The sequence below is a fragment of the Streptopelia decaocto genome (assembly GCF_964273445.1).
Source record: "Streptopelia decaocto genome assembly, chromosome: 23".
Lineage (NCBI taxonomy): Eukaryota > Metazoa > Chordata > Aves > Columbiformes > Columbidae > Streptopelia > Streptopelia decaocto.
Window position 1 is genome coordinate 3,971,706 of NC_138678.1, and position 12,686 is coordinate 3,984,391.

General features: G+C 57.0%; 1 protein-coding gene across 1 annotated transcript; it reads right to left on the minus strand.

Moving 5' to 3' along the window:
• Positions 1 to 10,777: 10,777 nt before the first annotated feature.
• Positions 10,778 to 11,965, minus strand: POU3F1 (POU class 3 homeobox 1; the record flags this gene model as incomplete). The annotated part of the gene is made up of 1 exon (XM_082071531.1): positions 10,778 to 11,965. The coding sequence occupies one exon, from the start codon at positions 11,963 to 11,965 to the stop codon at positions 10,850 to 10,852; it is 1,116 nt and encodes a 371-aa protein (XP_081927657.1). The 3' UTR covers positions 10,778 to 10,849.
• Between the last annotated feature and the right edge of the window lie 721 nt (positions 11,966 to 12,686).

Sequence of the window (12,686 nt, forward strand, 5' to 3'; positions counted from 1 at the left end):
TTCCCAGCACCAGCTCAGAGCAAGGGCAGGAGGCAGCAGCAGGAGGTCAGGGCTTCGGGGGCTGAGCCAGGAGCTCTCCCCTTAACTCCCACCCCAGGACACCTGCGCTAAAACCACACGGACACAGGGTGGGAAACCACCCTGCCCTACCCAGGGAGAACTTGCTGATTAAGGGATAAGCAATCACTTCTCTACCCACAGGCTCGCGTTATCACTTAATTGAATCCAATTGATTGAGAAGCTAAAAGCGGCCCTGGCTTAAAGCACTGCAGATGGTGTCTGGGAGCAGGGCAGCACACTGAACCCTTAAAAGCATTGGCATCAGGGGCAGACACAGTCTTGCTCTCCTAAAGTGTCTCACACATCATTATTATGAACAGGACCCAGCAGCAGAAGAGCAGTTCTAGGGGAATATTATTTATTATACTTCAAGTCTGCACAAACACGCTCTTGTTCTCGCCCCCTCTGCCCTCAGTGGGCAGCCTCTGCTCCCGCAGCGATGTCAAGGGAAGGAAGTGTGCGTCTGCAGGGCGATGTGGGGGCAGCCTGGCTCCTCAGTGGTCTAACCACGAGCCCACACTGCTGGGAAAGGAGCCCAGAGACCTGCTGCCCAAACACAAGGTTGTATGTGAGAGCAGCTGCGTCCAGAATTGCTTGTGGACCTGCATCCTCTGAGCAGTGCTGGAGAGGGAGAGGTCCAGGAGCAGCCCTACCACAACTGGCCCACATGAGAGAGGGTGGGCAGACACTCCAGGCATGGGGAAAAGATGGGGGGGGAAGCAATGGGCACCTGCAGAGCCTCAGCAGCTGCCTTCCCAGCTCTGCTCTCGGGCATGGGGATGCAAAGTGAAGGGGAGCCAGCGCTTGCTCAGCAGCTGGTTGACGAGCCCCTGGGTGGGACACACAGCCCTGACCGGGGCTGCAGAGCTGGGGCAGCGGCGCAGCGAGGAACAGCATGTGCTCTGCAAACTGTTTCTTTGCACTAAAATGCAGGTAGCAGGTCCCAAAGCAGCACAGCAAGTGGCTCAGCACAGAGTAAGTGTCCTCAGGAGAGAGGAAGAGGAGCCCCAGGCCCGTCCCTGCCCCATGTCCCCTTAATGAAGCCATTACAGTTGGATTCTTTTTTCCTCAGGGAAGGGGTAGAATTTCTGCAAAAAGACAAGACTTCATTTGTGGCCCTTGTGCTGGCGCTGGCAGGAGCCATGTTTGGAGCCATACATCATCAATGGAAGGTATCTAATGATATATTGCCCTAATACATCACCATAGCAACAGTGCTCTAATAATGTATTATTCTAATGTGTTACCCAAGCGCACGTTCTTCCCGATGATGTATGGCTGGGATCGCTGTGCTCTGCCAAGCCCAGGTGCAACAAAGCTCTCCTGGCTGCCAAGCACCCTCGTTGGAGCGGGACCTTCCACCGCACGGGACACCCGGCCGGCTGCAGGGGTGCTCACCCTCCTCCTGCCACGGGGGACACCTCTTGTCGCACTGGGGACTTCTCATCACTGATGGTCACCTCATGCAGCGACAACTGTGTTTGGGACTGCGCAGCGTATTTAAAAACAACGCCTGTGGTCAACGTGCTGTTTCTGAGATGGCTGATGGGACTGCGGGAAGCAGGCTGCACCACGGCCGTTGTGAAGGTGTCTCAGCTCCCCGCACACGCTCCTCCCTCCCCACCACCCCCCGGGTCCCATACCTTAACTCCAGCAACGGCCAGTTCGGGACGTGCAGGGCCGAGTGCGAGACTGGGCACAGGGTGACAGAGCTGCGGAGTTCGCTTCCACCTTCACGGGCAAACCTCAGCCAGAGGTGCCGCCCGGGCAGCCCGGGGCAGGGGAACGTCAGGGCTCGGGCACAGCCCCCCGGGCTGCAGCCGTCCCGCTGCCCTCCGTGCCGCTCAGGTACAGGGGCTCACTTGTGGAGCTCTGAAAGACAGTTTGCAAAGCATTCCTTTCCCGGCACTTGAAAAGTTAAGAAGGGGAAGCAATGGGCCGGTTTGTGCATTTCTCCAGCTCCTTCCAAGGTAGCAAGGCCGTGCAGCACCCTGGGTTTGCTCGTTAACAATGAAAATACCAGCTGGAGCTCTCCTGCCACTCATTACAGGGACGGCATTGTTTCCAGTTCACACTATCTTTTTGACCATTCAAATGCCATTAATTCAGTCACCCCAATGCGTAGGACAGTTATCCGAAATGTTTTCCCAAACAGCTTAGTGACTATAGAGCAACAATTCATGGAATTGCTCGGGGACATCTGTGCAAAGCAACGCACAGCAAAGAGCTCCCGGCCAGCTGAATGGTCTCTGTGTGGACCCCGGATTCCACAGAGGAGCAGGGAAGCCAGCAGACAGAAAGACTGAATGAATGGCAGGAGAAATCATTTCATCTATGCAAATCCATGCCAAGCCCTCCGTGCAGCTGTTGTCAGCAGGGAGCGTTGCCCCCCGGACTGATGTGCAGGGAGATGTTATTGTGCAGCGAGACGCTCCTCCTGCCGGACCAGCAGCCGCTCGCTGCGCGGGGATCGCAGCCTCCGGTGTCCCCCGGGGCCCGTATCTGCCACCCGCAGGCGTCTGGGGCGAATCCTCCCCACACAGAGCCGGGCTCTGCAGCATGGCCCTCGCTGTCCCTCTGCTCTGATGCCTTAGAAGCCCCCAGAGAGTGAAAGCTAATTACCAGCTTAAAGCTAATGACACCTCCTTGACCGTAGAGCAGCAGCACCGCCTGGATCGACAGCTGTCTGTAGTGACTACAGCGGCAGCAAACGGTAGCCCTGGGGACCTGGAGCAAAGCCTCGGGGTGACCTGGCAGCTCCCGTGGGGCAAAGTGGGACAGTGACCCCCCCGAGCCAACCCTGCCAGCCTCAGGCTGATGGAAAACAGCAGAGAAAACCTGAGAAAAGGGGTCTCTGCAGTGTCAGGTCTCTCACAATCGGGACGATGAGGCACTTGAGACCCAAACCCGTGACACCCCAGAGCGGCGTCCCCTGGTCACCGGAGCCGGAGCTCACGCAGAGGCAGGAGCTGCTGGGTCTCCCAGGGTCAGACTGGGAGATGCAGCTGCAGCCCCGGCCATGCGTGCGGGCGGCGAGAGGCGCAGGACACCTCCCTTGCTGCACAGCAATGCTGCCCAACGGGGCACGTTCCAGTCTCTCAGTGTTTCAGGGGGACAGCAGTGACAAATTACAGCATCTGCAGAGGAGAAAAAGGAGACAGAGGGACCAAAGGAGGAATGATTGTATTATCAATAACGTTTCCAATAGCTGACAGATGAGGACACCCAAATGATTGTTAAGGTTTCAGTAGAAACCGTCTACGTGGCAGCACAAAGGCAAAGCGCGAATTAATCCCGGGTCTCCGAAAGAAGTGCCCCAGGGGTGTGCGCAGCAATGGCAGCTGCAGGCAGAGAATGTGCTCAGCATCCCGCTGTGGACAGCCCATTAAACAGCAGACAAGAAGGGACCTTTTCGTTGTCCCCGTGGAGACAGAAGCAATCCTGAGAGCTCTCTGAGAGGGATGAACACACAGACACGCTGCTTAATGGGATTCTTCCAAATCGCTGAGATTTTTCCCCACCTTCCCGACCCAGGAGTCAGTTACTAAACACTTTCTAGAAACAGCATCTTGAAAGCTGCCAAAAAAGCTCACTGCTTTTCCCCAAACTAAGATTAGGGAACATCAAGATCACCTCCTGATTCTTTGGGGAGCTGAATCTGCAGAGCAGCCATTCCGTTTTAATGAAATGCCAACATTCCCCACAGAAGGCGGGTGCGCCCCCCGCCCCGCGCGCGGCGGCCGCGCAGCTGACGGCTCCGCGGTGCCGTATGGCAGACACGGCCTGGGAAACGCTGCCACGCTGGAGACGCAGCACACAACATCGGTTTGTGCTGAGAACTGGCAAAGCTCCAGGCTGGGGTTTCAAGGGATAATTTGTAGATTGAATGTTAATGAATATTATTGTTGTTATCAGGAAAAGCTGTGCTGACTTCACCCTGCTGCCAATTGCACATCTTGATTTTTTTTTTTTTTGTTTACCCCAATACCACAGAGAAAGGGCAATTCCAGCACAGCTGATGATTCAGGAAGCCAACTGAAGGCGTATGGGAAAATGTTCCTTACTGCATCCAGCCTGTGTCGCCCACCCTCAAACTCTGCTGCTTCAAACACTTGCTCAGATACAAGATCATTGTTTCACCCAATTCCCATCCTGCAACCCCACCATCCTTCAGCAACCACCCCCCAGCCACGGGACCTGGAGGCCGGGACCAAGCATCAGCGGCACCTTTAGCAGCGTCAATCCTTCCTCAGCGTTTCGGGTGTCGCAGCGGGCGGGGGCACCGCTGTCAGCCCCACGCTGCACCCAGAGCCGCGACGTGGAGCCTGTTTGTGTGAAACGCCCGCTGGCGGAGCGGAGCTCACCTGGGGAACGGCTGAGGGTGCTCGGGGCGCGGGCCGGTGCCCGGGGCAGCGGGGGGGCCCTCGCCCCCCCCTCTGACAGGCGACGCTCTGCAACCCGCCGTGATTTATGTGGCACTTGTACAATTGATGCGCTTTGTGCCTGGGGACAGTTGAATGGTAGCTCCGTCATTAGTTTAAGCAGAGGTTAAAGGTGATCAATAACAAGGGTTTCATGCCCAATTGATCACCCCTTGCTATTTATTTCTGCCTTTTGCTTTCCATCCCGTGGTGCTTTTAGAAATAGTAATTAAAGACATAACAAGTGTTCCGCTAAGCAGAATATCAAACACTCCGGGTATCGATTCAACACTCTCCTTCTCGACGCTGCCCTGTGCCTGTCCCCAGCACGGGCGACGCTGCCCTGTGCCTGTCCCCAGCACGGGTGACGCTGGTCCAGCCAGAACCCGCGAGGGCCGTGGGACGGGCGGTTTGTACCCCCAGCTCCAGCCCCCCTGCCCAGCAGCCATTGCCGCCCCGCACGCAGAGCCGGGCCCGGCGCTGCCGTTCGGCTCTTCCGCGGAGCTCGTCCTCACCACGGAGCGGGTCCGTCCTGCCTGCGCTGCCCCGGGGCGGCAGGGTCGGGAACACTGTGCTCGGAGCGTGAAAACAGCCGCTCGCAGCCCGGCGAGCGCGGCTCCCGCGCCCCCGCGGTGCGGCTGAGCCCAGCACGAAACGCTCGCTCCACCGGACCCCCCCCAAGCGTCTGCGAACCCCCCGCTGCTCCAGCGCCCAGGGAGCAGCTCATGTGGCTGTAGCTCTTTTTGCTGAGGCCCGTTCAGCACTCCATAGAAATTAACCCTTGCAACTTAAGGAAAGATTTAGTCTGTCACTTCATGAGCAGTAAAACACTGGGCGGGGGGGGGGGAACCACACACACAACAAAACCAAAACAAACGAATCAAAACATTTCTCATAGTCCTCAGGGAAACGCTGAGGAGCTCTGGGAATAAAATGCTTCAATACTGTTTTAGAGGAAAGTGTCCGTTGTAGCAAATCTGATACCCACCCTTCTGTCCTACAGTTCTCTCACTGCCCGTACTGCTGATCTGCTTGAAAAGCCATCGCTTATTTGTCTGTATTGAACTTAAACATGACTGAGAAAACTGATCCAATTTAAAACTCATTATGTATTTTAAAAAATACATAAGGACATCTGATGCAATAGCCTGGCTTTAAAACTAATCCTGCAAATGACTGCAGGAGATGCAAACATGTAAATCAAGCTCATTTCCCAGAGTTCTGGCAAGTTACAAGTTTAAGATCCAGTACAATCTCCAAGTCACTCAGCCCCCCGGGGTGAGCGGGAGGTACCGACACACACTGATCCAGGTAATGAGAAACCACAGGACGAATGCCGCAGGAAAGAAACCTACAGTGAAATGAAAAAACACTCATTGGCTTTCTCATACCTTCGACTGATCCCCCAGTGAGCAGCGGGCACGTCCGCGGAGCATCTGACAACTGTGCATGCACACGGTATCTGCAAGACGATTGTTGTGCGCCGGTTCGTTCATTGACTTTCAAGCAGCCGGCTGTTGCGGGCGCAGTGTTGCAGGGAACCAGCAGCCCGGCCGCCCATTCACCTTCCCCAAACACGTTGACAGAAAAGCCAGCTTGGAAATATCATGAAAGAAACACTTTTCTTTGGCTGTGGTGACCGCTGTCCATGTTGGCCTTAGAGCGGCTGCTGCAGGGATTCGAGAGCAAGAAGGCTTGGAAGAAGGATCATCTGACAAAGGGATGGAAATGGGTGCTGAGGGTGTTGCACAGATGCCTTTGTTGGGCAGAAGGTTCCAAAAGAAAGGTGGTAAAGAGGAAAAATCGGTTAAAAATGCCTTTGAAGTTTGGCATGGACAGCATTCTCCTCTGCAGCAAGCGCTCGCAGCGCCACACGAGCCAGGGCACCTGTGCAACTAAAACACCTTTGCAATGTTTACAAGGAATAACACCCGTTCTGACCAACACCAAAACCAACGTGGTATGGAGGAACATGAAATATTCATGAGGTCTGATCTAACACGCACATTTTATCTTGTGTACAGTAGCATATGCTGTAACGCTGCCTTTGCAACCCTGTGGTTCCCGTGCACGCCGCGGAGGGTTACACGGAGAGCCTGGGATCACTGGTCCAGATTGAAAGCAGGGGAGCTTTGGTGGGCAGAGTTCACCCAAATGATGAAGGAAAACACCCGATGAAGCGCAGTTGGCTGCATTTGTACTTCTGTGTGCAGGTGAGAGCTGTGTGTGCACACATAGTTACACTCACCAACAAATAACAAGTGGGAGAGATGCTGAATGCCCATAAATCAGCTCTGCGAAGCGCGGCGGGAGCTCACACAGATGCAATGAGCTCCTTCTCTGCGTGTCTCCTGTATACACACATGGATAAACTGGGCAGAGCCACATCACATCCCTGCGGTGAGCCTGGAGAAATCCCGATCCTTGGGGCTGCCCATTTCGGGGGGTCTGTTGGGCCGGGTCTCTCTAAGCAGCGATATTAACCTCAGCAAGACCAGGCGCTTTCACCTATGGGCACGTAGCATTTTAAACCAAAACCAAACCAGCCCCGCCGCATCCTCAGCACACACCACCAGCTGCAAGCACCAGCTCCAGAGGTTTTTTTGGCCAGGATGTATTAATTTTAAACAACCCAACTGTAAGAAACAACACAAGGCAGCTACAAATTGCACGGTTGTGGACTTCTGCCCCGTGGGCACGACCCGAGCCTGTTTCCAATACCTGTGAAATAACAACACTGAGCTTTCCCGGCGCTGATCCAGCACCAACCAAACAACGGTAGCATTAGTAGTAAATTAAAATATAGGCGAACAACATTAGCACAGAATTAAAATATGTGCTCAACCAGACGGTGCTGAAATCTCCATGTGTGGGAAAGAGAGCGAGCAGGGATGGGCAGAGTTAGGAACAGGATTCCAAGGTGTTAACACCCACCGGTGCTCCAGATTCACATGAAAAGGGATTGCAGCGTTTCAGGTGCTGCCCCGGCCAGTTAAGGGCCAGTTTGCGTTGCCGGCACTTTGCTGGGATCAGGCTCCGAGTGGTCAGTTTGCAGAAGAGACCTATTTCTGTTGAAAGCATAAGATGAATACGGCGTTAGTAACGTGTGCGGCTGTGCCCAGCGGGGCAGGCTGCGGAGCTGCGGTCACTCGTGCAGCTGTTGCCGCACTCCTGCCTGTGTGAGTGACGGCAATAACGTCCTAAGATACCTGAAAAGAAAGTTGGGTACTGGAAGACCACAACCCTTCCCTGAGCACACAGGGAAGCTGAGCAGCAACTGCCCCATAAGAACATAAGTGATGTTGTGCTTGGGAAGCGCAGGTGCCCTCCCGAGCGCCCGCGGGCTGCTCCGCCCGCACCGCGCCGGGTCTGCCCCATGGCAACGGCCCCAGCCGGCCAGAGACCCCCCGGCCGCCGCGTCCCCTCCGCTCAGCACCCCGAGATCCGACCCCGTCCCCGGGCGGGCACCGGGACACAGCGCGGGACCAGAGGCCGAGGAGCATCCCCTGGGCCAGGCTGAGCTCCTGCGGCTCCCGCGGGCACACGGAGGGATCTCACCCCAGTGCAGACCCCTCCGATCCCAGCAACACCTGCGATTCCCTTATCTACACCGTCTACTTTGCATATTCTACTATTTACATTGCACACTGTCCAATAACTATTTGTACGTCTGCTTTAATGTACCAACATCACCTTTGTGCGCATCGCTCCTGATGCTGCGTTAGGAGCTCACACTTTAGCGAGAAATAACCATCACCAAAAAAACCCATCTCTCCCTCCAGGAATTGCTATTTAATCCTCGACCAAGAAAACACACAATTTCCTCTAAGAAAAGCAAAGCTTTGGGGCATTTGATTTTTAGAACGGCTGAGAACCGCGGCGCTGCAGCCATCAGATCTATAAAGTGCGGTTTGTTTTCGCTGCTCAACAGCACGAAAGCGCCAACGCGGCGGCGCTGCCGGCGCCTCATCCGATCCGACAAGCCACCCCCCGGGGCCGCGTCCCCCCCGCGCTCGCGGCCATCGCGTCCAGCACCAGAATGCAATGTGAAAACCGACCCTTTCCCCTGCGCATCGACACAAACACTGCTTGCCAGCCCGCTTAGGTCGGGATGGAGAGGCTACTGAAATCACTCCTGGTATAGAAACGCAGTACAATTAATCATGCGATGCAAACAAGAGTTTGTTTGCTTTAAAATATACAAAATAAACCCTCCTTTGGTCACTTCTGACTTTGTTTCTTCTGGTTATCACACAGAAATTCTGCAGTAAAGGCTGCAGAGCTGCAGCATCACCAACCATTAAACACAACGGGTTTGCATCTGAAACACACAGAAGAACAGCTAAGAAAAGATTAGCAGAGTTGAAATTAATTTAAATGCTTTCACGATACATTGACTTGAATCATCATGCTCCTTTTTCACTGGGCTGTATCATCTCAGCTACGGCATATGCTCGGTTATTTAAAAATTAGTAAATAGCCAGTGAATACAGCAAAACTTTTGGAGTTCAGTATCTCTACAACAGCCCCGCAGTTCTGTGCTTCTCTAGAACAACCAACATTACCCAAAAGGAAGTGGGGTCTGTAACAACAGCTGACAAAACCTACAATACACAGCGAGTCCCCCCAGCGAGACCTCGCATTGTGCTCTGCATGCCAAGGAAAGTTGTTAATACACTAAAGTGCAGCATTTTCTCGCTCGTTTGTACCACAAAGCAAACCGTTTCTTTACATATTTATGAGCAAACATAGTATTTAATGAAATAACTGCTCAAAGTGACTTTAAAGCATCAAAACCCCAGTTTACTAGAATTTTGAACAATCAATTAATAGGTTTGTATCCGCTGATGTAGAATAGCAACCTTTTGAGAATGTGATAACATTATCTATTGCAAATGCTTTGTTGCTTAGGCAAGTATTGAACACCCCCCAAAGGCACAAAATGCAACTAAATCAAAGCACAGCAAAGACAAGAGTTTTCACGTATAAACTTTCAAGTGTAAGTGACATTTCACATGTTAAAAGCTTATATATAGAGAAAAATAATTATCTATGAATTCCCATGCAGTATGCAGTGCTGGCACGAGAAAATCCCTTTCAAACCCGCTGTTTTCACAGCATATAATTGGTATCAAGAGTAAAGTAGGGAAACCAGCAAGTGCCAGATGCTGAAGAACATTGCTAAGTTCTCTGCCAAATATAAAGTAATAATTTGGTGCTCTACTACCAGATTTCAAGTATTTCATCAGTGCAAGAGCTACACACGTTGCAAAAGTTGTGCCAGCAGACAGAACGCTGCAGGAGTCAAAGTAAAAGCAACCACAGTCCTCCCAGGTGACTTTTCTTGACATTTGCTGCAAATAGAGAACGCAGTAACTAAGTTTTCAGCCTCTCTTGGCACAGCCACAAAACACCAGGGCATGAAACCATGAAAGGGAAAACCGGAGAGACCAGAAAGCCTGAGGGTGGTTTGAGGGGAAAGCAGGAATCTTCTCAGCAACACCACCGCACATTCGCTACTTCTGGGATCAGTTCCGTTCAGAATGTTTCCTGCTCACGCTGCAAAAAGTTACATTAAGATCGGTAAAACCCGGTAGCAGCACAAACACAAAGCTCCCCCGCTTGGCCAGCGCTCCCGAGTTGTGCAGAACGGGTTCGGGGCCGTTCACACGTGTGCGGACACAAGCGCATTAAGCGCAACGAAGTTTTGCCAAAGTGCGGTTAACGGCAAACGCGACCGGGGAGCAACGGGGCGTCCCGGAGGTACCGGAGCCCCGGGGGGCCCGTCAGCCGCCGCCGGTCGCTGCAGGGGGGGCTCGGAGGGGCCCCCGGAACGAAGCGCCGCGACGGAGCCGGCCCCGGCCCGCAAAGACCACACGAGACCGGTTCCTGGGTAAATGGTTTATGTAAGTAATAAAATATTTACTATAACATAAATAGAAACGTACCCTCGCAGTCTACATTGGTTTTGCAATAAAGATACAAACAAAAACCGAAACCCAAGGGGATGGACCGGACCGAACCCACCAACGGGAGGGAGAAAGCTCCGCGCACGGTTAGAAAATAAATAGAAACGGGCCGGGAAACGGTATCGAAACGTCCTCCGGGACAGCCCGGGCCGGGCGGAGCGGGGACAGGGCGGGCCGGGCCGGGGCCGCCCCGGCGGCCACGCGAGGGAGGGAATAAATTAGAGATCGCAAACCTTTGGCTACTGCTGCTGCGGCGCGCGGGGCGCCCGTGCGGGCGAATAAATACAGCGCGGGGCGCGCAGCGGGCGCGGCCGGGCCAGTCTGAGGAATAAATTAAAGCGCATCTCCCGCCGCCCGCGCCCGCTCCGCCGCCGTCGGGGCCGCGGCGGGGCCCGGCAGTCACTGCACGGCGCCGGGCAGCGCGTGGTGCAGCGGCGACGTGTCCGCCTGTGCGTAAACGTCCTCCATGGGCGGGTGCGGGACCCCGGCCGGCGTCATGCGCTTCTCCTTCTGCCGCCGGTTGCAGAACCAGACCCGCACCACCTCCTTCTCCAGCTGCAGGGAGTCCGCCAGGGAGGTGATCTCGTGCGCCGAGGGCTTGGGGCACTTGAGGAAGTGGTTCTCCAGGGCGCCCTTGACGCCCACCTCGATGGAGGTGCGCTTCTTGCGCTTCCGGCCCTGCGCCGCGATCTTGTCCAGGTTGGTGGGGCTGCCCGTGCTGGAGTCCGTCTCCTCCAGCCACTTGTTGAGCAGAGGCTTCAGCTTGCACATGTTCTTGAAGCTGAGCTGCAGCGCCTCGAACCGGCAGATGGTCGTCTGCGAGAAGACGTTCCCGTAGAGGGTGCCCAGCGCCAGCCCCACGTCGGCTTGCGTGAAGCCCAGCTTGATCCGCCGCTGCTTGAACTGCTTGGCGAACTGCTCCAGGTCGTCGGAGCTCGGCGCGTCCTCGTCCGACGGCTCGGGCGGCCCCAGCGGCGGCGGCGATGCCGCCAGCTCGTGCGCGCCCGCTTCCTCGGCGCCCAGCGGGTCGCGCAGCCCGTGGTGCAGCGCCGGCGCCGGCGGGCCCAGCATCCCGTTGAGGCCCGCGTAGGGCTGCGCGTAGAGCAGCGGCTGTCCCGACGGCGGCGACATGGGCGGCAGGTGGTGCGCGCCGCCCTGCGCCCAGCCGCCCGCCGCGCCGCCCGCCGCCGGCTGGTGCACCAGGTGCGGGCGGTGGTGGAAGGCGGCGGCGGACAGCTCCTCGCGGGGCCCCGGCGGGCCGCCCTTGGCGTGCTCGGCGGGCGGGAGGTGCGCGCCGCCGCCGCCCCCGCCGCTGCCCCAGTCCGTGCCGGCGCTGGGCAGCCACTGGTGGTGCGCCAGCCCGACGGCGTGCCCGGCGGCGGGGGCCAGCCCCTGCAGGTACTCGTGGTGCATCATCTTCTGCACCTCGCGGTACGTGGTGCCCTGGTGCAGCCGGTCCCCGTCGGGGTGCATGAGCGCGGCGCTCCGCGGCAGGTACTGCGCCGTGGCGGCCATGGCGAGTGCGCCGGCCCGCGCCGCGCCGCGCTTTAGAGCCGCGCGCCGGGGCGCCGGGCTGCCGCGCGCCGGCCCCGCCCCCGCGCCCCATTGGCCCGCCCGCCGCCGGCGGCGGCCCGCGCCGCTCCGCCATAGGGCGCCGCCGGCACGGGGCGCCGCCCCGCGCTCCGCGCCGCCATTGGCCGGCGGCGGGCGGGCGCTGCCGACGGATTGGCCGGCGGAGGCGCTCGGCGGGGGAGCCCGCGTGCGCCCGCCGGCGGGGCGGCCGCCGATTGGAGGAGGGCGGTTCATTGATGCCGAGCTGCGGGCGGGCGCGTGGCGCGGGGGCACGTGCGTGGCGCGCAGGGGCTCCGACGGACCGGCCCGGCCCGGCCGCAGCGGCACCGCACCCGCACCGGGCCGGGCTCTGGCCGTGTCTGCCCGCTGCCCGGTGCCTTCCGGCTGCTGCAAAGAGGTGGGAAACGCGGGCTCCCACAGCTGCTGCAGCGCCCTTTGCCGCTGAACCCCGCTGTAACCCAGCGCTTCTCGACATGAAAAGCCCTGATCCACCTTTTCCGTAAACCCAGCCCGTGGTCCCTGGGACGGCTGGAGCTCCTTCCTGCGCACCCCAGAGGATAAAGCACCGAGGGCCAAGAAAGGAGAATCTGAGATTGGGTGTCACGGGAAATGTGGGTCTTGGAAGCAGCCTCAGAGCCGTCTCGGAGCTGGTTTGAGGGTTGGC